This window comes from Pholcus phalangioides, unplaced genomic scaffold (assembly GCF_987345545.1).
Source record: "Pholcus phalangioides strain wild (caught in Gottingen) unplaced genomic scaffold, Ppha-v1.0 ptg000003l_1, whole genome shotgun sequence".
Classification (NCBI taxonomy): domain Eukaryota; kingdom Metazoa; phylum Arthropoda; class Arachnida; order Araneae; family Pholcidae; genus Pholcus; species Pholcus phalangioides.
The window spans coordinates 3,864,287-3,890,038 of NW_028301596.1; the positions used below are offsets into that span (position 1 = coordinate 3,864,287).

At 38.9% G+C, this 25,752-nt stretch overlaps 2 protein-coding genes and 1 non-coding gene across 6 annotated transcripts in view; 1 reads left to right on the forward strand and 2 right to left on the reverse strand.

Moving 5' to 3' along the window:
• Nucleotides 1-25,752, forward strand: part of LOC149087910 (voltage-dependent calcium channel subunit alpha-2/delta-3-like) — a 323,210-nt gene that overhangs the window by 121,043 nt on the left and 176,415 nt on the right. The window lies entirely within an intron of this gene.
• On the reverse strand, nt 10,235-10,306 carry TRNAP-GGG (transfer RNA proline (anticodon GGG)). The gene has a single exon. It is a non-coding gene; the product is annotated as a tRNA-Pro (tRNA).
• Nucleotides 10,777-25,263, reverse strand: LOC149087916 (uncharacterized). The gene is made up of 4 exons (XM_089242577.1): nt 25,178-25,263; nt 24,149-24,272; nt 11,679-11,833; nt 10,777-11,535 (listed from the first exon to the last, which is right to left on the reverse strand). Exons 1-4 carry the CDS (start codon nt 25,217-25,219, stop codon nt 10,924-10,926), a joined length of 933 nt encoding a protein of 310 aa, XP_089098703.1. The 5' UTR covers nt 25,220-25,263; the 3' UTR covers nt 10,777-10,923.

The following is a 25,752-nucleotide window of genomic DNA, read 5'->3' on the forward strand; positions in this document are numbered from 1 at the left end:
GCCACGATGCGATATTTCGGGTGGTTTTTTTCCACATTTTATCTAAAAAAAAAAAGCCTCTCTTTCCGTACTTTTTTCATTTTTATCATCATCATCAACGTAACCCTTCATGTTGAGTATTTGATTAAGCTGAAAAGTCGATGTTTTTCTCCAAGTGTTCATCTGTTTTTGATTATTATCCGAGAAAATTGAATTTAATAGGATTATTTTATATGTACATGATGTTGCTTTTTTTTTGCCTTTCCCTTTATATAATGCTAAGAGGAATGGGAAAATTTTGTTTCTCAATTTCGAAAAGTTTGAAGTAGAAAAATACGTTTTTTGTTTATTAAAAAAGAATTTCTATGAATCGACGGCGTACCAAGAGTGGTGGGATTGATCCGATTCGTAGAACCGATACCTAAATTTTTATCGTGCTCTGCGAACCAGACTTTGATGTTGTTCCTATAATCAGGGTTTTCTCTGAAGTGGGTATCTGGGTAGCCGATGAATATACCCACAGGATCGACTAATTTAGAAATAGATTCATTGAACAGTGTACGTGGCGCGGATTTTATTATCCGACTACGTTGAAAACGTCATTCTGGAAGCAAATATATTTTCTTTATAAACTCTCTATTCTTTGTAATTACAAAACAGACCCTGTTTTGTTTATATGACGCTTAGAACTGAAATTACGTCCACTTTACTGTTGTGTTTTTACATAAAAGTAATCCATGAATGAATACTTTGAACTCCTTCAACGAAGAATGATGTTTTTGACGCTTTTTAGTTTGAAACATAATTTGAAAAAAATCTATACTTTCTATCATTGCGAAGTTTGAATATGATATTTTGTTGTATATTGTTGAGGTTATGAACAAAAATTTAAGGTCTATCACATATATTTGTCCGATTACAGTGTTTTATACACGGAATATAGAATGCAATTTCCAAAAACTCTCACATCAACAGATTTGAGTGTTACTTATGAGCATATACGCACACAATCTCTTACATTTTGATTCATAACCTGTGTGTTTACCATTACTAGCTGATTATACTGTGAAAATAACAAAAACATTCATGATATTCCAACAATAGTGTTTGGAATATCATGAATTTTACTCAATATTTGACATAATGCCTTTTCCATAGGAAATGGCATGTGTAGTCCAAAATTTATTGTTTTCACCCATTTTTGGGGCACTTTTTATCAAAAATTGTTATTAAAGTTCACTCGGAACCATTTTAAAGAAAAGCGACAAGAAAGGTAGTCGGGTACCTGAAATAACAATTTTAGTCATTGCTTTCCTGAGTTCAAGGGATCCCCATGGTTAAGGATCCCGTCGGAAAAGAAACTCCAATGGGCTGACCGAGTAAGTGAGGATTCACATCTACAGACACTCGCCGTGTTGTGTCAGACACGGCAAACATTCCTTAGGGGCTATTCAAGTATTACGTCAGCATCGATGGGGGGAAGGGGTGTTTCCGATTTGCTGACTTTTGATGATTATCGTGCTGACTTTAGGGCCTTTATCATTGTATGGCTTAGAGAGTGGGTCGCAATGAATTTATTAAAGATAAATTTTGAGTTCATAGCCTTCAAATAACATTGAAATTAACCGAAATTGATTATAATAACATAAAGGCATTTTCTTCCTAAATTTCAATTTAAAAAAAAAAATTTTGCATTAAAAAATTCAAAAAATATTAGGGGGGAAGGGGGTGAGTTTTGCTGACCAGAGGGGGAGGGGGGGTCAGAAATAACTAAAAATTTGCTTACGTAATACTTGAACGGCCCCTTAGCATAAAACCAATGAACGCATTCATATACGTTGAAATATTCCCTTGAAATAATTATAACGTGTCAATAAATTGCAAGTCATTTGAAAAAAAAATGTAGTTAAAAGCATGTTTTCAAAGTCAACGGTTGCAGAGATATCTGCTGAGAAAACAGTTTGAGACTGCCTGTACAGTGTAATTTCATCAGTCTCTATAATAATCAGCTGCTTCTATAGCACAGTGGTAGAGCACTCGTCCGACATACGAGAGACCTGAGTTCGAGTCCCCGTAGAGGCAGAGATGAGTTTTTCTTTGGTTATTTCACATCCATATTTTTTTTATGGTCATAATTGTTTCAGCCATCTCGATGGGAAATTTGCCTGCTGTGGCCTTTGCATTTCTATGAATGCACTGCTTATTACCACTACTTAATTAAATATTTTTGAATGCAAGTATCTGTTTTCAGTGAGTTTATTTACATATCAATGTATGAATGAAGATAAATTTAAATTTATACGTGAAAAAAAGTTCTCTTTCACGTATCATTGATTTGATACTTCCGATGTAGCATATCAATGAGTAAATAGCATACGTGGATATTGTTATCTTATAGCTTACAAGATTTTATGGCTCTCGGATAATCAAGGAAAAAAAATTCACGACTAATGTAATCATTTCTCCTATTTCTCAGTATTATTATTATACCCATAAAATTGGAGTTTGAGTATTTCTGCGATAAAACTTAGCGAAAAACATCGTTCAGGAAAAATAGTTACGCAAGTGGAGATACTGTATCAGTGTCTGAAGGAATAAATTTATATACGTGTCTTTTTTTCTTAAACGTATTCATTAGATAACGGCCATTGTCTAGCGCACTTACCCCGTGGGAAATTACCGTAAGTCAAGAAACAAATTATCATACGCGAAAAAACAAAATGGCCGTCGAATGATAATTGATTTTTTTTCCTGTGTGGCATATTGTAATCAATGCAGCTGATAGATTATATGCGTGCGTATAATCACTCTGAATATTATTCTTAATGATACCTACAGAGACTGGGATAACGACGGCAAATCTGTATCTTATCAGTAGAGAATGAATTATTATTATGCGATATAATGAGAATCTATGAAAGAAGCAAAAAGTAATCATTCCCATTATATTCAATGAATGTTCTGGAACGTCTCTCTGGACCAGTCACTGTTGAGTAGACCGCGAAGATCTATGCATGTTTCTGCTCATATAATGCAATATGAAATATTAATAGATATTATTCCATTGATGACGATGTAATGCAGTATATCGCTCATAAATGTATTTGATGGATAATTATAAGCGAAATCAGAGTTTCGTGTATCAAAAAACGGGGAATAATATTATAGTAAGAACGGTATTTTCATTTTTAAACCACGAGTTCATAATTTTACGCATGTGCAGTCTCCCGGTTTCCTTTCAAACAAACTGACTTCTGTTAATCCAGTCGGCAGTGTGTGCGTTCAGTGTCGTGGGTAAAAAATGTTTTTGAGATTTTTTTTAGATAAAGCCCGTTTTCTGCTTCTTGGTTACAAGAAACTTGAAAATTTGCAAATTGCCACATCTGCCCATCAATCCCAACGCCACGAGTGACAAAAAGGGAATAGCGATTGGCTAAAACTATCAAATTAACGTTACGCTTCGCTTAAAGATGGCGGATAGGTCAAGTCTCACCCGTTCAAGCCACTGTGGAGGTCGAGTGATCATAACGACGGACCCGCATCGCGAGGACCCGTGTTGAAACCCTATTGGCACCACGGTGGTATTCGGCTGAAGATGATTTTCTGTGGTTCTCAACTTCGAGGAAGTGAATGCAAGTCTATATCCCGGTTGAAAAGTCGACACAGAGAGCAACAAGCCTACAACGATACAATTATTCAATCATTACACTTCTTATAGTTCGAAAAATTGATGGCAGCACTATAACAACCATTACACGCATACAAACTTCACATCAGTTTCACAACACATACGCGCACATTGCAACATGCCTACTCATTCGTTAAAAATTCCATAGAACAATATGTACCAGGTTCAATTTTGGCATGCATTCACCAGGGCGCAACTAGAGAGGACCAGACGGGTCTGTGTGCCTCGGGTGCTGAACCAAAGGGCTCCGAATTCACCCTGTAATTGCTCCTCCTACCTTACAGGGGGCGCCAAAATGCATGCTTGCTACAGGTGACAAAGTATCTAGTTGCGAACTGTACATTCTACTCATCTGTCATGATCATATTCCCAGAGGTCACGAAGTAAACAACTAACTTTATCGCACAGGTAATAGGGAGCGATATTTTTCTCAAACATTTCCATCCGACAACAAACGAGACACGCACACACTCTGCCGAAATGATTCAAAATGGCGTCTGTTCGTGTGCAAGTGAGGCCGGAAGACATTGCGTATATTACCAAATAACCTATATTACTTGAGGGGGAGAGAAAAGCCTCATATTTATATCTCAGAAACTCACCACAGTTACTGTTGATTATTGAACAGTACAAGTAGAGTTCATGCAGTGCATTTTATAAATTTAGAAGAAATTAACTGAAACTTACACAAATTATGAATTTGGCTCAGAGGTGTATTTATTTTAGACTTATACGTATATACAGGGTGTCCTGTAAGTGCTAAAGCGGCCTTTACCTCAAACAGTTTGTCGTGGAGGTATAGTTTCAATTTTATAAATCCTCGAACCGCGTTCAAAAATCACCTTGTACCAGTTTTGAGGGTGAAAACTACAGTGTGTAACAAAATAAAAACTCTAAATTTCTAAAAATATCAGTGAATATTTTAGTTAAAAGCATGGGATTTCTTGTTGTTTTGTTGTTGTTTTTTTGGCTCAGAGGGGACGGGACAACCACTTTCTTATTCGAAGTTAGAGGACGGAGGACAGTATAAAAATTTAGATTTTTTATTTTATTTTGTGACACACTGCATTTTCTCTCTGGTACAGGGTTTTTTGTACCAGAACTGAATTTTTGAACTTATTTTTAGCATTTTTCAAATCGAAATCGTACATCTACGACGAATGGTAGATGAAATAAAGGCCGAATTAGCACTTACAGGACACCCTGTACATAATATATCCTTTGAAAACAATTGGTCTTTGTTGTGATCCCATCGAATCGGTAATATACCGCGTATAAATACTCCCCTTATATGAAAATTTCATTGCACACCGCGTATCCTTTCTATAACGTGCCTGCCTCGGCTCAATTTCCTGGGATAATAAATGATAGGTTGCATTATATTCTCATTAAAGACGACAAATGATGCTTATTTATAAATATTTCATGAATCCGATGTCTATAATGTTACGTTTTCTCTTTTTAGGTAAGTAAAGAATTCATGCCATCATTTTCTTCTTAACCACTCCATTTCGCTAAGACAAATATGTTTAGATGATTATCCTTGATATTTTGAAAAGCTTTTGGGTAAGTTTATCGTATAACGTTGATGTATTTCTTTTCTCCATAATGACTACGAGGGAAATTATAAAAATTATTTGTGTATAGCGCTGATTTGATGAGTCCGAGGTATCAATAGATATCCTCATATAGTTTAGCTGAAGCTGAAAGAAGACAGTGGAGACACTGCTGTAAAAATGCCGTGTAATGGAGTCGATTTCGTTTTTGTTTCCAGAGGTTAATTATTATTTACCTGCTTGGGTAAAAGGCTTATATCCCTGGAGGGACAGAGCCTGGGTCGTGTCTGGTTTGTCAGAGGTTAATTATTGCTTGAGAGTAAATTTACTTTTATCTCCATATTACATTCGACACTAATTTGACATTAACTTGAATTCACGAAAGGTGCGCAGCGCTACGTTGTCACCAAGGACTTTAAACTTTAACCCTGCACCTGCGCAAATAGTTGGAGGTACGCTGCTGCTTCTGCGCAAGCTGAAAAATATCTTTTTTTTCAGTAATAGTTTAAAGATTCATTTATTTTGTAAAAGTTAGATCACACTCTTTGGCCGGGATTACGCTATAAAAGTTTGATGAAAGTCATTGGTAGCATTTTTCAAGTTTTATAAAATAAGATCATCGGTTGCATTTCCTAGAATGTAACCAATAATTTTATTGGTGGTAGTTTTCAAGTTTTATAAAAGTACTTTTATCAAACTTTTATAGTGTAATTCCGGCCTAACTCGGGCATTTCATATATTCAATAGAATCTTAAAAAAAGGGGGGAAGACATTAAAAGAAAACCTGTCAGAGAGAATACGGAAAGAATGAAGGGGCCCAAAAGTTACATTCACACGCCATCTGTGCACCATTTTGAGAATTTAATCTAAAAAAGGCAATTCAAATGATCAAGGCATGATTCAACAGGCTACTAAGGCCATCATCTAAAAGCAATGGGAACAGTTTGAAAGGGCTATGAGCGTTTCACAACAGGCATCTGCATTAAGTTACAAAACAGTAACAAGATGAGTGAAGGTATTCAATCTGATGCACGAATGCCGCCCGTAAATTGTCTAACTTTGATGAAGTGGATGCCACGGTGGGGTTCCTCCATCTTAGGTCGACGCTTAGGGTATTGAGAGGACGTTCAGAACCCACACCAAGAATCGAAGTCAAAGGGAATTTAAACCGCAGAATATGGGGATGATAGAGCAGCGCTCTTCTACCTTTCTACAACTGCGGAGCGGTTAAATTAGGTGATCGATTTCGTGGGCTAGAGGTAGGAAATCCTCGGGTATGGTCACTACTTCACCAACTCTGGCCATATCGCTATATTGCAATTTACTGCCATTAATGAGATGGATTGGGAATGAATGCCCCGTCTATCGATGGTCGCCTCAAGTTCGTTAGGGAAAATATCTTATCTATATTCCTCCCTCGGATTCGAACCCGGGACCGTGACAGCAACCTTCACGGTGGTAGACGAGCATTTTACCACCACGCCACTCGGGCGCTGGGTATGGACACTGGTCCGAAAACCAACGGTCGAAGACAACTAATAGAGCATTTCCGCACAACAGGGATTGAGTAAGTCAGTCCCGGCTTATGCCGCATGAATTCGCCTGCCAAATGCGACAAATCGTGCGCGTGGGACACGAAAACCTGTGGCTCAGAAGCATGGGTGGAGCTTGACTCTGGGGGGGGGGGGCATGCCCTCCCCCCCCCCAGAGTCAAACGTGGAGTCGACTGATCTAATGTATATATGTATAGACATCATCATCGTGCCCCCCCCCAGACTTCCAAGTCAATCTCCGCCTATGCTCAAAAGCAGCGACTCGTGTCCGATCAAACACGCGATCAGTGCAGCGTGGTGTCTTGTGTCTAATTTGCGCTGAGCTTGTCTTGTCATGTTATGTCACGTGCTCTGTACGCGTCTCAGTTTGCGCCTTGAGTCTCGCCACCATCTTGCTCGTGTTTTGTAAGGTAATTCAGATAGTCCCTACAGGCCTCTAGCCATAGGCGGAGATGGACGTGAAAGTCTGGGAGGGGGGGAGAACGATGATGATGTCAATTCATATATACGCATGTACATTAGATCAGTAGGCTCCATCTCTGATGCTGGGGGAACAGTGCCCCCCTTCTCCTCCGTATTTCCGCCGATGCCTTTTGCGATCGTTTGCGCTACGCAAGCTCTCGTAGAACTACTATAATTCATTTTAATTCAGCTCAGATATTTTGAAAAAATTCTGACCGTACAACGTTAGAATTGTGCTGCTGTTCCAGCTGGTGCTGCTATCTGTCTTCCACATTTTGAAGCAAAGATAGTAAATGCTTGAATTTTCATGATATATTAGTATTGTGTTGTAGGCTGACATGACATGGAAAGGGATCAGCATCGACGGGGGGTGGGGGGGAAGGGGATTTTGGATTTGCTGACGTTTGATGACAAGGAGAGGGGGAGGGAGGTTTGAAAGTTGCTTACGTCATCAACCACCCCTTTTCGAAGATATGAAATATTCTAAGCTGCTGACGAAATTTTGCTGACGGGGGGGGGGGGGGGTCAGTGGTTTGCTGACTTTTGCTGACAAAAGGGGGGGAAGGGGTCAAAAATGGCTGAAAATCTGCTTACGTAATACTTGAATGGCCCCAAATCAGAAAACACCTGTAAATGCGAATAGTGAAATTTTTGATGTTTCGTGTGTCTCTGGACGGATTAAAAACTGAGCATTTAATTGTACTAATATTCCGGTCCATTCTTTGGCTTGGTATGTCTGTTTGTCACTGAAATTGAAGAGAAAGTCTTCGAAATGTACACTCTAGTGAAATGTAGTAGTATAGTATAGTATAGAACCGAGCACGCCCAGGCTCTGTCGCTTTTGCGATATAAGCTCATTGATCGTGAGATCGTGGGCGCGTGCCGGAAAAAAACTCAAGCCGGCCGGGACCAACATCCACACACCCACACCCAAACCCCAAATCCCAGGGCACATAACCAGCTCGACAAGCCAGGACAGCACCGCGGGCGCAAACCCCCCTCAATCCCGCCGACGCGGCCCACAACTCCCCAACACGCCCCGCGAAGGGAGACTCCCGACCATCCTGACGAACCTGAAAGTTGGTAGTCTACAATGGAAATCGAACCCAGGTCCTCTTGCAAATCCAAGTATGCGCACTACCCAATGTACCACGGACTCACGGACTTCGCTTTCCTGAAAGCAAACACACTATAGCGTGACCTGCCGAATAGACACATCACAACTACCTTTAACCCAGTCTTCCATTTGAGAAATTTTCAGCAGGCAGACCTTCAACACCATATACTTACTTAAGAAGTAAATTCAAGCATTTGCCATTTTCACTTTGAAATATAGATAAAAGATGACAGCACCCGAGTGGTGCGGTAGTGAAATGCTTGTTTTCTATTATGAAGGTTACCATTAGGATCTACGGGTTCGATACCGGGGGCAAGAACATCGAAAACAAGTTTTTCACCTACCGAGCCTAGGGTGACCTCGAATAGATGGCGCCTTCATTTCACACTTAACTCCACCAATTGAAAATTTCCTTATGGCGATATGACCGGAGTTGGCTTGCGATAAGGAAGTATAAAATGACATAACGCAATTCTGACGATATAAAATACGTTAGGGCCACGGGAATATACATACAAATAGCACGTGCCTGCATGTAATCAATTAGAAATTCCGCAGAGGAATGTGTGTGTCTGCGAGGTGCATCAAGTAAGACTTTCTTCACTTCGGAAATGGTTCCAATCCCCCTGGTGGAATATTACTCAAGTTCTCCGACGTATTATAGCAGCTCAAAAATTAAGAAAAAAAAATCCTCTCTCTACTGTCACCCCAGGTGTCGTGTTGCTTAAGTTAAGAAATGTTGCAATGTCTCTACTCGGCATGTCACGATACTGTGTGTCAGTTATAAGGAAAGAGAAGTCCGTGACTCTCCACGGTGAATTGATTGGTGCGCTTTCCCGAATTGCTAGAAGAACGGGGTTCGATTCCCATCCGAAACTATTCTTTTTCTGAATTTTGTCTTGGTATTAATATCCAGAAAGTCCCTCTCTTCATTGTGCTATGGTTGCTGGCAAAATATCGCTCAAAACAAAAAAAACTTTCTGCTTCGTAATTAATTGTACTGGATGATGATTTTTTGCTAAGCCAAGACACATGAAATCAATAGGCTATCTGGATATTATGCCGAGGTGAACTTCGAAGAAAAAGGTGTAATCTGTCCACCGGTAAGCGAGCCGAGTACCTCTTGCATACCGGGCAGGTGCCCTGACTATTATACGACAGAGAGATAGCTAGATAGAACCGCTCACAACCCCGGGCTGATGCAAGGCACCTTACTTCCGTTACCTCAAAAGAGGCAGAGTTGTGTCGGAAAAGTCAGCAAAGATTTATAGTGGTGGCTCCCCTTGCCCCCGTGCTCGAAATTTTAGAATCACTCGCGTCGTTCTCCCCATGAAGACAGCCATCAACTCGATGCAACGTACAAGCCATTTGACTAAAATGTATAGCAATGACTAGGGGAAAAAATTGCACGTGGGCCCTGTAGCACATAAGGGCCAGAACCCGCAACCTGATTTCGAAAGAAGTGTGGAAAAGACTTGTAGGACAAGTATGAAGAAGTCGCCATGTTGAAGTGGGAGAGATTTGAGAATGGTCAAAGTACACAATGTATACAAAATATATATACAGCGCCTTCACTGTGACAGGAAACTAAGAAACAAAGGCTCCGTCCACAGTGCTGAGCAGTTTTGTTTCCCTTTCCTTTTACGGAATTTGCAATGTATGCACACACAGAACCTGCACTGCAACAGGAATAATCAAACAGCCTCCGTTGACAGTGCTGGGCGTTCACATTTGAGTTACTCTACCACAGAGAGACGATCCTTCTTTTCTTGGGACACGCACAGTAGCGTGGCTTGCTGAATAGAGAAATTACATACAAGATTCATCGAAAGACTGGTTATTTGGATAGATGAAGACTACAAGGAAGAAAATTCATCATTGCCCCCACGGGGACTCGAACCCCGGTCTCTCGCTTCCCGGACGAGTGCTCCACCATCTAAGCTATGGAAGCAGATAGAATATTTCAACCTTGGAGCGTTTTCTATATGCAGCCTGTCAACTTCATTTGATGGCCTCCAGGTGGCGGCAAAAGTGGATGGTTATTTTTTGCTCAGCTTTTGGTGGAGGCACCTGGACGCCATTAGCTGAAGTTAAGAGAAGTTATAATGTGTGTGTGTGTCTACTTAGCAAATCACGCTACTGCGCGTGTTTAAAGTCAAAAACGGGAACGTCTCTCTGTGGTATAGTGGTCAGGGCACTTGCCCAAGAGGGGTCCCGAGTTCTATTCCCAGTGAAGAGAACGACACTTTTCTTTTCGAAATTCAACTCGGAATAATATCCAGATAATAAAATAAACTGAAATCAATAGGTCAATTAAAAACAATCTCAGTCGAGGCAGTGTATTAACGCCGTTGAAAATAACGCACCGTCAATTTAAAAAGAAGGTTCGAGTTCGAAAAATTTGCTTTGATTTTTATTTTTGCAAATGATCGTGCACTTATTTCTCGAGTGTCATTTGTCTCGTATAAATTGGCATCAATAATCATCTTAAATCCGAGCGTCATCAGAAATTTTCATTACAACTTCTGCCAAGAGGCTCCCCGAGGTCACATTATCAGGGAACGTCATCTACCATCCGCCAGGTACGTCCACCTTTAATTCCCAACCATCGATGGATGGCGGTTCTTTAACCGTGGACGGATCTCTTTCGTCGATGGAGTCTTCTCCTGGCTCAGTTCCATCCTCATCCTCGTTATTCATCTCGGTTTCTGGATCGTAGCTTGGTTCATCGACGTCCCATTCCTCGTCCTCTTCACCACCACCACCTTCTTCTTCCTCTGGAATCGCTTCATCAGCTCCGTCATAACTGATGGTCGATGTTCCCGATTCGTTGTTATCTGTTGCTGGAGCTATCGTCGGTGAAGAAGTGTAGGTTGCGGTCGGGGTCGGTAATATCTCTGATGAAGGTTGCTGTTGTTCTTCTTCTTCTTCATCCGTGACATATGAGTTTTCCGTTGTCGTAGTTGTTTGTTCCGCTTCTGGGACATATTCTGTAATAACTTTATCTTCTTCGGGCATGTCCGTGATAGATGGCGTTGGAGGCATCTCCGTGGTGATAATATTGGTAGTAGCGGATTCCGTTGTTGTGTCTGGTAAATCCGGAGGATTGTCAGGTGGACTTCCCTCTGGACTGGTGCTGTCCGACATTTCACATTGGCCAAAAGGTTCCCTTCCTGGTCTCTGAGGAGAACGAGATTAGAAAAGAAAAATCAAAGCGTATCGAAGAATAAAACGTAAGAGTATAAATTACTTTTCAGTAAATCATGGTTATCTTTCAACATCTGGTCCAGAATGTAATTATATTCGAAATATGGTATATTTACTGTTCGTGGGCTTCTGCGGCCTCTTCTACCTCTAGATCTTTCTTTTCCGCGTCTCTGTCTTTCGACGCATTCCAGTCCATCTTCACATGGACAGTAACGGTGGTATTTGCCTTGATACAATGGTCTCGCGGAATACGGATTGTTACAACGTTTGCCTGCAACAATCCGAATAGTTCGATAAATTAATAGGAAATAAAACTGTATTCACACATTACAATCAATTCTTCTATTTCTAGATCAGGGGTTTTCAACCTTTCAGACATTTCAGGCCAAGTTAAACTTTCCACGGAGCCCGCGGGCCACCGAATCATACCACGGTATTCTCGGTTATTAAGATTCCCCAAATTTTTACTGAGAACCTTTATTTGCTGTGAATTTATTTATTCCATTAAATTTGAACTTTTATTTTTGAATAACTTCATTTAATTCATTCATCAATTAATTCAATTTGATTTACTTCTTTTATTAAATGTAAAATTTACCCGATAATTCTGAAATTATTTTTTCATTAATTTTAAATTTTCACTATGAAATAATTTCTTTCAAAAATTCTTAATTCGTTTCATGAATTATTAATTTTAACAATTCTGAAACAACTCTCATCATTCATTCAATTACTCTCAATAATTCTGAAATTATTTCTTTCGATAATTCTGTAACTATTTTACTTAAACTATAGATTTTTATCAATTATGAAATTATCAATTGGATGCTGAATTGGGCCTCTCGAAATTTGTAGTCCCGTATGATATCGTAGGCCTCAAAAACTGTTTTGTCTCCTGGTCCATGAATTCGTTATGACGGCTCTTTCAATGTATCGAATGTACAGCATTGCTATTGAATTGGGAAAGTATCTCGCAGATCAGATTGCAGTGGCCAAAGCTCTTTAACGATTTTTTCTCTTAACATAGAAAAATTATTAAATTCCAAAGTAGCTATTTTCTAAAACTGGTCGGTGGGGCCACAGCAAAAAGCTCGGAGGGTCACATTTGGCCCACGGGCCATAGATTAACGTCCCCTGTTCTAGAGATGAATAGAAACTCTCACAAATCCAAACTTTACCACGTTTAGGGTCATTTAAGTATTATGCCAGCATCGATGGGGGGGGGGGGGGTTTCCCGATTTGCTGAGTTTTAGTGACAAGGAGGGGGAGGGGTTGGATGTGGCTTACGTCATCAACCACCCTTTATGAAAATATGAAATATTCTTAACGGCATCCTACTCGGTGCACCAAAACCTGAAAAACCTTTCGATAGTTATTGGGCACCTGAACTTTCTCCTTATTAATAAGTCGTCTACACAGAGCCTACTTTAGTGATCTATAAATGTTTCACGGATCCTTCAAGTGCTCTGGAAATGTGTCCGGGTCACTTAAGTGCTCTAGAACTGTGCCACGCATCACTAGTGATCCGCATTCATGCCACGGATCACTTAAGTAATCTGGGAATGTTCCGGGGGTAGTTTGAGTGATGTAGAACCGCACTGCGGACCGTACTCTAAAATTGCGCCACGTGCAGTTTTCACTCAAGGGATCTCTAAATGTGCCACGGATCGTTCAAGTTTTCTGGAATCGTATCGCAGGTTACTTAAGTGATCTTTGAATGTGAAAGTGATATTTGAGGCCTCCTTCAGTGATCTAAAAATGCACCACGAGCCACTTAAATGCTCTATAATTGTGCCACGGGTAATTTAAGCGATTTGTAAATGTGCCGCTTTCTTCATTTTTACAAAATTAGGTTTGGGGGGGGGGGGAAGCCACATCAGATAACCATCACGGCCTCATTTTGTCTGTGGGGCAAGGATTTATTATACATAACGCTTAAAGGGTGGGTCTCAATCAATTTCTTAAAGAGAAATTTTGACTTCTTACCTTTCAAATAGCATTGAAATTAACAGAAATTGATTAAAATTGAAATTAAAAATAAACACATAAAGGTATATCTTTCGATATTTTAATTTTAAAAAAAAATGTTTTTTGTATTAAAAACATTTTCTTTTCGTCTGGGGGAGGGAGGCACACGAGCCCCCTACGCCCCCCTCCCGCGTACGTTAGTGATCCCACCAATATTCGTTAGGAGGCAGGGGACAGTGCTGACGAAATTTCACTGACAAGGGGGGTGAGGGGGTCAAAAATGGCCAAAAAATTGCTGACGTAATACTTGAACGGCTCCTTTCACAAAAACAACGCTACCCTTATAGTATATTATTCCAATTTTTGCTCTCCGAGAAAAGTTTCCTCCTAATTCTGAATTTTTTTGATAGTTTTTGCATCTCAATTTAGTGGAGGTTTTTTTTTTCAACATGCTATTACTGCTTACATAATCGATCATATTTTGTCAGTGATTCATTAAACGCATAAAATGTCGAATATAAACTGGTGTTTAGTCGTCACATAAAGAAAATATTGATCGCGCTACTGAATGACATCTTCCTTGTTTAAAATTGACAATTTGCGATTTTTAGACCAAATTATCCGCATTTTCTGGGGGGAAATTTCATTTTTTTAAAAATTGTTAAATCGCATCTTCCGATTATTGCTCCGCTATCAATCGTTACCGATATCATCTTTATTATAATGTTTTATAGCGTTATGTGGATTTTAAAACTGTATTTTGACGTTACTTTCGCGTTTAATCTTATTGGTTATGAATGTTTTGTGGGTATATAAATATTTAAAATCATGAAATTGTGTTTAATTATTAGAGCCCGGAAGTTCATGCGAAATGCCGTAAATACCTTTTTTTGCCTATTTTCCAACTTTTTTAGTAAAAATGACTTTTTTGTAATTTTCCTGCAATAAATGCCTATTTCGATATTGTTTTATGTTTATTCGAAACTGCTACTATGAATCAATTGCCATCAAAATGGAAGAATTTGAATTTTTCTTGTTCCCGTCCAGAAGGCGATTTCCCTCAATCTGATTTTCGTTATTATAGGTGATTGAGGAAGAATTTCGAAACTTCTCAAATTTGTTATTTGCCAATTTAACAAATATTCACCTAAATATCATAGCTTTTAGGTACTTTCAAGTTTTTTCCATTGATTACAAATGTCTTTTTTTAGTGCCTACTTAAGGACTTTTTAGTGCCTTTTGCCTGCCTATTTCCACTATTTCCTATGCCTAAACTTCCAGGCACTATTAATAAGTATTGTTATGATAAGAAAAAAAAATTTTCGTCGATAAATTTACTATTGTTTGAAAAACGTATCTTCCCGTATCTTGATAAAATCATTCATAAGGAAATCAACAATATCAAAATAGTTAATTAAACTCAAATTATTTTCTGTATTTTATTATGATTTAATTTATATACATACTATCTATAGTACCCTAAGCTGCCCGGGTTTTCTCCGTATATTGGAAGCATTAAAAAAGTGACAAACCATTATAATGGCATTTACTTCTACATGTCTGAAACGCATTGTTAAGAAACCACGGTAACCAAAGTAAACATTCCAACGTTCCATTGTTGGGGCCCAAATAACATTGTTACATAACAGTTTTTCGCCAATTTTAGGCATTTGTCCAGCTCTGACTACCTTTTAAAGTGGCCTATCGTTCAAGTCTGGTTCTGTTTGGTATAAATGCTAAATTTGGCGGAGATCGGTCTAAAATTGTATGTTTGTATAGAGAACATGCACACACACACACACGGGTCATTAAAGTATATTTCATCAGAATCGATGGAGGAGGGGTTTGGGTTTGTTCACTTTTGATGACAAGGGGAGGGGGGAATGACGGTGAATGATGCTTACGTCATCAACCACCCTTTATGGGAATATGAAACATTCTTAACCTTCTAAACGGTGAAGACTCATATATGAGTTCGAAGACAACTACCGTCATTTCGGCCTGAACTCATATATGAGTCCGAAGACAACTACCGTCATTTCGGCTCGAACTCATAAATGCGTTCGCCAGGAACCAGTTCCTTCCCCCATCTCATTGTACGGTTAGTGACAGGTACACAGTGTCGTCAAACTGCCCCTTCCTGCAACAATACAGTCCTCTCCTCCCCAAACTTACCAATGTTTGAAAAGAAGAATAGCTTATTGAGAAAAGAAGGATTACTTGGTTTGAAAAGGGCGCAAATACCCACGTTATAGTTGAAAAAAAGAAAGAAAGAAAAGGAAAGTTTTTACCTGTAAATTAGAGGTTGTTAATTGATTTGACAAAAATATTTATTATTCGTATCTATGAATATATATTCAAACCTATGAAATTTAACCACTGTTCTGAGGTTTATTCCGAATCCTATAATTCATTCATCATCCACGCAGAAAACTACAGCTTGTGCTAAGAGAACAAATTATTAGTTCTTCCTCCAGTTATTACTAATTATATTTGTGCTAATTCACTCGTTAGTAGCTTGGTTAGGGCAGCGGTTCTCAACTGGTGCTCCGTATGCATTTTCCAGGGCTCTGCGACCGGTCAAGGAAAATGAAATGAATAAACAAAATATGATAAATCAATTAAAATGAAAGGCCCACGGAACTCCGTGAGTGAAAAAAAAATTAAGAACCGCTGGGTTAGGGTATGTTCGTGTATATATTTTAACGAATGTTCTATATATCATTTGTTTTATGTACTATGATTCTTGGGCAATTTAATGTTCTACTGAAATTGTCACCAAATTATTGAAGCATCTCATGGAAAAAAAATCTCCAGCGTGGCTTCGTTAACCTCTTGAGCAGGACCGTCCTTTGGGGGGGTCGGGGGGGGGGCGTTGCCCCTCCCGGCTTTTGAAAATACACTAAAAATGGTATATATATATATATATACACACACACACATTGAGTGCATATGCTTTGCCCCCCGTCGTTCTCGTTGGTACGTTGCGTCGTTTCAAAAGCCGTCCGTTGAACAACGTTCTAAAGGGTTTTCGATATTTTTTGCTTTGAATTATTATTATCTACTCTATAATATAAAATCCCAAACTCGAAAGGGCCTGTTTCTAAGCAACAGAAATTAGTGATGATTTTATGTAACGAAAATCTGTTACGTTTTTGGGTTACGGAAGTCGGTTACAATTTTGGTTCAAGTTTTCATTTACCTCTTGCATATTGGGACCAACTCTTGCATGCCCCCCATCGGGACTAATTTATGTGTATGTACCGAGAGGCTCCCACTTCCTACAGTAGGGACCCCTAGGATGGGAGAGATAGCGGGCCCTTCTGTGGTTAATTTATAGTGTGAAAAATCAAAAAGTGAGCCAGCCCCTGTCAGCCCTGCCCTTGTGGGGGTCATGCCGATATTGTATAATATACATAAATCACCGGTGCTCCCAACATACGGGTCTTGGGGTCTTGGTACATTGCACATGTACCTTCATGGGGAAGTTAAAAGGTTTAATTTCCAGAGGCCCTTGATGGACCTCATTGTTTTCTTGCTGCTTTAAAACTGAAAAATGTCCGATAGCGGAAGCTGAAGATATTTCCAGTCCGGAATTCGGTCAGGAGTGATTGCGTGGGGCGCTGGATTTTATTCGTTGGTAAAATGAATACAAATGAATATTTTCCATGGCCCTCACAGGGGTATACCCGATAAGCTTCCGAGTCGGGGACCCCGTTTCATTTTGGGGGCCCAGGATGAATCTTATTCTCTTCTGGGTCCGACGTATTTTGTTGGGGGCGATGGGTTTTATTCGTTGGTAAAATTAATACAAATGAAAATTTGTCGTGGCACTCGCAGCTGTGGACGTCGGAAAAGCTTCGAGGTCGGTGACCAGGGCCGTCATTTCAACTTTTTCCGGGGGGGGCAAAGGACATGTACTGAATATATGTATATATATACCCCCCAATGACGAGCCTGTCGGGGGCCGATGTGGAAATTGATAGGTTTCATTTTGGGGGTCCTGAATGAATCTCATTGTTGTCTTTTGTTTAACATTGTGGAACTTGCAACAGCTGAAGCTTGAGATAAATGTATTTTGTAAACGTATTTTGTTGGGAGCGATGGGTTTTATTCGTTGGTAAAATGAGTACAAATGAAAATATTTCATAGCACTCGCAGCGGGGGATGACCGACAAGCTTCCAGGTCGGGGGCCCCATGTGGAAATTGACAGGATTAATTTTGGGGGCCATGGATGAATATAATTATTTTCCGTGGAATTTTGCAACAGCGGAAGCCCGAGATGAATCCAGTCTGGGTCCCTCACTAAAATTCAGCGAATTGGAGTCTGGGGACCCTCGTGGAGAAGTTTTTCTGGGTTACTTGATGAATCACATTTGTTTTTTGTTGCTTTATTATCTTAAAATTCAGTAAGCTGATGCTTTCACGTGTCCCTTTCCATAGCACGCTGATGAAGTGGGACGACATAAACAAGATATGTTGGGAAGGGAAGGGGGGGCAGAGCCCCCCTTGCCGCTCTGCTATATCTTAATATAGCTGTTATATCTTAATATACTCTGCTATATCTTAATACTAGGGGGCAGAGCCCCCCTAGTATTAAGATATTCTTATACAGGGTGCATGCCATTTTACTTGCGAACCAGTAAATTCAGACTCGTAAATACAGCAAAATAACAGGTGCTTGAGTTTAAAAAAATCTCATCTCTGTTGTACTTTCAATTGTCTATTGTGTGCCAATACAACAGCTGTTTCATCGGACTTCTTAAAACTGGCTATTCTTCTAGTACCCACAGTAGGTACAACAGATAAGTGTGCACAAAATGACCATGGTACAACAAAAATAAATCCAAAATGGAAGAGAGAGAGAGAACTAGCGAACGCTTTTTCTCAGAAAAGGAACTTGTATTGTATCAAATAAATGCCGAGCCAAGTTGGCAAACCCCTTTTTTTTTGACAAAATGGTTGATGCAAAGATGGAATGTCCTGTTTTTTCTCCTTTGTGATGTCACTAATAGTTTTCTTTGTAAAGATTCGCGATCCCCAAAAAAAGTTGAGGAATGTAAACTTCCTGGAAAATGTGCAGAAATCTCTCTTGTGATAAGATTATCCGCCTTAGGCGGAGATAACCTTGGAAGTCTGGGGGGCGCGGTCAGTATTGCTGTGGGAGCAAGGTGATGATGATATCTATACACATATACATTAGACTAGTCGACTTAACTTTTGACGTTGGGGGGGGGGGGCGCAGTGCTCCCCATGCCACCTCCCCGTATCTCCGCCCATGTGATCTGCTATTTTTTAAATTCGAATTCAGTCATTTCCTTGGATTCCATGCCATTTTTCACAAAAATAAAAAATACCAAACTATTACTCGATTCTCGAGTAAAATGACTTCCCCTCATTCAGTTTTTCGCTCGATATAATCAGATAACTCAATGATTTTTTTTTTTTTTTAAATAAAGTATTTTACATTGACTATTGTTCATTTTGAGGCATGTTTCTTTAAATGCATATTTTTGCACTATAAATGCGTTTTCTTTTTTTAGCATATTTTTCATTTCTGACTTATTTCTGAATTCCGAAATGGACGATTTTTTCTTTTTTTTCCTGGGTGTATTTTCTCTTAGGGAAATTTCCGCACTTTAAATACATATATAAATAAATATATATTTATATTTTAATTATACGTATATTTTTCAATAACCCCCCCCCCCCCCACATATTCTGAGCCTTTAGGGCAGGCATATTAACGCATTTTTAAGGCACATATTTTTATATTTCGGCATTATAATATGAGTGTTTTTGCTTCTTTTTTTGATTTGTTGGAACATTCCAATTCATTTTTTATCTCTTTCAAATGCATATATAATTTTTTTTTCAATTTTGCGTGCATTTTTCATTTTTGATGCCATAATTCGGGATTATTCGACGATGGTTTCAATTTTTCGCATATATACATCCTTTCCAAAAAAATTAGAACACCCAGAAATTTACGAGTTTCCTTTTCTATCATGATCATATTATATGAGCTTTCATATCTTGAGCATATCGGTGGCAAAAAAAAATTCATAAAGTAGATTAAATGCGTCGTAAAATACCAAATTAATTTTTTCCTCTTTGTTTCAAAAAATTGGAACACTCCGAAAGCTGTTTGAGAAAATTAGAACATTTGGCTTAAAACCTATTACTGTATTACATGAATATTTTCATGCAAATTTACATCAACTTGATCGAATAAGTGTTTCATATCTTTCCTCATTATGTATGCAAACCTACAATCATTCAATGTTCACAATACGGGTAGAAAAACGGGAAATTTCTGAAAAACGCATAATTACGCATGTATTTGCTAGGACTGTGTGGGGGGGGGGACGCGTGCTGATATCGTACGAATACATTGTATTTGTACTGTGGCCATCTTTGGTCTTGGCCATGGATTTTATGCATCAAGACATTCAATTTATGAGTGTCCGGCACAGACCCGAATCGGGCCTCAGCTATAAATCCCATCTTCGCTATCGGCTCCCCGATAGCGGTTTGCAATTGATCAGTTTTTATTAATTTATTTATTTTATCCCGAGTCCGCAATCTCGTGATAAGATTAGTATCAGGCACAATCATCATATATCACGAAACCATCGAAATATCGATGAGGTTTGATACACATTGGCGAATTCTTGATACTATCTGCGTTTTTCATCTTCAACTGAAGTCTCAGTGGAAACAAAAAATAGAGGCCAATGGATTAGAAGGCATCTCTGGATGGAGGTGTGAACGTTAAGCTCTCTACCTTTTGATTCCAGTTGAAGACGTATGGTATGGAGAAAGATCATGATTTTGACTCTTTCTAAGCTATTACTTAATTGCTGCAGCAAGTCACATAGGTGGAAAGATGAAAATGTAAATTACAACCATACCCTTAATTTGAGCTTTCCAACTTGAGCTCTTTATGAACTGCTCTCGTAAATTTCTAGGGTGTTCTAATTTTTTGAAAAAGATCGGTATTTTTATTTCATGGTATAATTCGACATTTTTAAAAATGCAGATTCAACTTTATTTTTAGTGCATGTTTCATTCGGGCTCTAGTTACAACTTTCTTTCACGTTTTGAATTCCAGAAACTTTATTTACTTCGAGTATTTGTGTATTTAAACTTTTTCTCAGTATGTCACTGTGTGTTTTCATGTATTTTTTTTTTGTAAGATGATTTAATGCACCAAATTTATATATTTCAGAGAGAATTCTTTTATTATATTCCGATGCAAATGACTGTATATCTAATATGCGTATTCAATCTCACTAAACCTACGCTCATTTTTGAAATTAATTCCACGATCATAAGATATCATGGAAAAAAAGAAATGAATATTCAAAAAGAATGTGAGTAAAGCATTGAGAAGCAGTTTTATACCCGAAAGTTTTGATAAATTAATTATTTAATGATGTTCCAAGGTTGGGAAGTAGCTGTAGTTCTGCTCGAATAGATTTGTATCAACTGACAAATATCAGTTGTTACAATGCCTTGCCTCGAATAGTAGTAATTCCAACAACACTGATTTAATCAACGCACATTATTTACGAAAAAGCTTTTCGATTTTCAAAAATAATTCACATTTTAGGTGAACCTCAAAATCGCGAGAACATACTTCAACACTTGCAAATTTAAAAAATACAATTAAAATATTAAGGGGCATATATATAGAATGCTTCTCGAGATTCAGAATATTTATAGTGTTCAACTTGAAAATATTGGGACATTTTCAAATACCTAGTGGATGGATTAGTAATTTTTTAGTACGCTGTGACATTTCGTTACTAAGTTAATCATATCAATATTTCACAAGCGAAAGCAAGTAAATTTTATTGCCTGTTAAAGCTAATCTATATTGATAGAGTTATTTACCATAGAATGCTGAGCATCTATAAACACGCTACAATAATTTCGTTCAAAATTTTGAGTATATCCCGCCTTTATGTGTTTTTTATTTAGTTCGGAAAATAGAAAAACTTTGGAGAATGAAAGGAGAAAGTACATTTCTGGGAAGAAAGGGTCAATCACCGGGCGTTACCAGCCTGTCACTTCGGTTCAGCCCCCTCTCGACGGCTTATCATACATGCCAATTACCCATTGTCACATACTGGGGGGAAAGCATTCTAGAATCACGTGACCCTGTGGTCATTTTGAAAAGATTTTGTGAAAATAAGTAGCTTTTTTTGAAGAGGTTTTGTGTTCGACCCTGAGCCGTCGATAGGGTTAATGGCATCTTACTCGATGTGCCAGAAACGGAATAAACGCTTTTCCTTAGTTGGTGGACACCTGAACTAACATTCCCCCCTATTGATAAGTCCTCTATAGAGCCACTTTTGGGATCTCTAAATGTTCAACGATTCATTCAAGTGATCTGGAACCGTGCCGCGGGCCGCTTAAGTGATCCATAATTATGCCGCGTATCACTTAGAAAGCCTGGGAATGTGCCGCGAGTAACTTGAGGGGTGTAGAATTGCACGGTTGGCCGCTTAAGTGTTCTAAAACTGCATGTCACTTAAGGGGATCTCTAAACGTGCCACGGACTGCTTGGTGAGCCACATCAGATAACCCCGAGGGCCACCATTTGGCGAGCGGGGCGTGGGTTTAGCGTATTATGACTTAGAGCAGGGCTCTTCAACCTGTCTCGAGTCGTGAGCGCTTCATATGCACACCATCAAACGAAAAGCATCCCCTGACGGAAACTGACATATTTATGTCCGAAATCTGACAAATTGTAGTCTTTGAATGAAATTTTTGCAGGGTGTTTAATCGAAGCGTTGATCAAGTGCTCGCGTGCATGAAATCGGACACGAGCACTGAGCACGCTTGGTGCTTCGAGAGGCACCGTGGTGCTCGCGAGCAACAGGTTGAAGATGGCTGGCTTAGAGTGTGGGGTCACAATGATTTCCTTAGAGAAATTTCGAGTTATTAGCCTTCGAATAGCATTGAAATTAACAGAAATTGATTATAAAAACACAGACAGTCGCAGCTAGCTATTCCTGTGCCCTCTGCAAGAATCTGAATTTAGGCCCCCTTTTCAAGTGGGCCCTGTGCGGGTGCAACTGTTGCACCTGCCTTGTTACGGTCCTGCGTATAGGTATTTTCTCCCGAAATTTAATATTTTTTGCATAAAAAAAATAAATTTTTGATTGTCTTCGGGTGCACCCTCCCCACTCGTGCATCTCTGATCCCAATACGCGTTATTAAGAGGTGAGAGGGGGCAGAACTGGCGAATCTTAGTTGGCAAAGGGAGGGGGCGGGGTCAGTCTTGCTGACCTTTGCTGGCAGTGATTGGGGGGGGGGGGGTGTCAAAAATGACTAAAAAATCTGCGACGTATTACTTGAACGCCCCCCCCCCCCCGTACAGATAATCAAGTTCTATATACAGTCGAATCGCGTTTTAACGAACACCGTTATAGCGAAAATCTCGTTTTAACGAACACTTTTCTAATCCCCCGGATAAGTCTACATAAGAACAATGCAAATACCTAGAATTCCTTTATAACGAAAGAAAGTTAATACTCTTATTTTGCTATAACGAAGTGATTTCACCGGTCTCGTGAAATGATATAATGATTAAATACAATCGAATACCGTTTTAACAAACTTGGAATTCCTTTTAACGAAATTTCATTATAACGAAGTGATTTCTCTAATCTCTTGGAGTTCGTTATACCGTGATTCGACTGTATTACATTATACGCAGTTGGCAGATGTGCTAAATATGGCACTCGTTGGTATTAAGAGTTTGAAGTTTTTTTGGTATAGAAAAAATAGTTCAATAATTTGTCAATAGAGGTCACTTTACAATAACAAATTACTGGAAACCTACAAATCAGTCCTATAAAATGCAGGGTGTACGTTTAACAGCTCATTTCTGAATTTTCATGTTACGGTCTCATACATAAGTTTTTCATTGTGATGTTTTATTCATGACACGAATCACCGGGTGAAGCTTGACGAACGTTTCGGACAAAGAAGATATTGAAGAAAGGGGGGTTCCGGGTCAGGTCACTCCAGCGGAACTGGTTTCCTGGCCCTGTATCGACAAGACGAACAAATTTCTGAACCAAAAAAAATCTCCTTTCGTGAGAACTTTTTCGCAAACCACATTCAAAATATACCAAAAATATACCTTAACCAATTTTCATGAACTTTCGAACATTTTTCAAATTTATGGGACACCCTGCGCATGCGTATGATATTAATTCGAGAATTTTAAAATTTCCCGTGTCTATGGTGTAGGAAATTCACTCTGACGTTACACGCAACAACTTCAGAGATATAGTTACACATGAATTTCTGAAGAAATCGAGTAGAACGTCATACTGCCGAGACCTGAAGCAACTGTATAAGGATATTCTAGAGGCTATACCGATATCGAAGCGCAATGTCACCAATGGAAATGGGGAGTAAATAAGTAATTAATAAGAAATAACTCTCAGATTATGAACTAGTAGTGCGAATGTTGTGTATAATTAATTCCTTTAACAACACAATACATGTAGGCTATATCATTGATTAGAAATTATGTAAAGCTTCTATCCAGTTTATCTTTTATTTAATATCATTAGCTTGAATAAATTTACATACCTTTCCTCGAGAGATTCACACATTTTCCCTTGCCATTCGGATTTTCTCGGAATGCGCAGCACTTCGTAGGTGTCAGCCCTTCGCAATCTTCAGGTGTTCGACACTCTTGAGCAGCTAAGCACACCTATGGAAACATAACAAGTAATGTATTATCTAATTCTCTGTCATTTTTAACCCATTTGCATCCACAAGTGATAGGAACCGAGAGACACCCAGGCTCTGTCACACTCGGTAATATAAGCACATTGTCCCAGGGGACTCGGGTGCCTCCGGGGAACCTAACCATTTATTGAGCTTGAGAAAGATATATTACATGCATGGGCAGGTGCCAGTAAACAAGTATAAAATTTATGATGAATAAATGGTGATTCATGTAAATAAATCACAAAATCACAATTATAAATCACAAAATCACAATTATAAATCACAAAATCACAATTATAAATCACAAAATCACAATTATAAATCACAAAATCACAATTATAAATCACAAAATCACAATTATAAATCACAAAATCACAATTATAAATCACAAAATCACAATTATAAATCACGAAATCATCATAATAATCGTCATAATCGAGAATAAAAAAAATGGGGGCTCGTCCGGGATTATTCGACAAGTGGAATATTTCACGAAATTTTTACTGTCCCCTTAGGGGCCGTTCAAGTATTACGTAAGCAAATTTTTAGCCATTTTTGACCCCCCCCCCCCGTCAGCAAAAGTGTCAGCAAAACTCTGACCCCCCCTCCCATCCCTTTGTCAGCAAAATTGTCAGTTCTGCCTGTCAGCTCTGCCCCACTGAATCCTAATGCATATTGGTGGGATCAGAGACGTATACAGATGGGGGGCATAGAGGGGCTTGTGCCACCCCCCTCCTCACGATCAAAAATTTATTTTTTTAAATTTTAAATTTTTTTTGAGAGTACATAAGTATTATCCCGAACTTGCACCTCAAGGAAAAAGGTTCATCAACATAACTGGCCAGAAACACACTCGCAAAATACGTGAAATTTCCATATACTCACCGTGATTGAAACAAGAATGTTAACGATTATTGAAACGTTCATTTTTTTATAATCTCTTGTATGGAAGGAAACTTACACAAAAATGTGCGCCGTTAGTATAATCTTTATACGTATATCCCGATATCGCGTGCTTAAACAGGAAAAATAACTTATTTTTTTAACAGCTGAGTAAATTCAGTAATTCACAGTATTCTCACATCCTTTGTGAAAAGAGATATTTAGTCATCGACACTTTCATTGGAAAGATTCACGATCACATGGGGGTTTTGTTTTGGTTTCAATTCATGGTTTCTTCCGGCTTATACCCCTTTTTTTCCCCTTTATTTCCCTGAATACGGAAGAAAGTGTTGCATGTTCAGCCAAAATTTGTTTTGATTCGCGGAAATTCAATTGCAGTATTTTTTTTTAGAAGCTTGGCATCTTGTCCACCGGTCACGAGTTAGCTCTTGACGTATTTTATTCTCGTACCAGCGTTCAAAATCATTGGTGGTCCGAGACCAGTGATTAAACGATTGGACCACCGATAAATAGAAAATGCGGTAGTCCGCGGGACCAGTAGCGCAAAACTTCGCCAG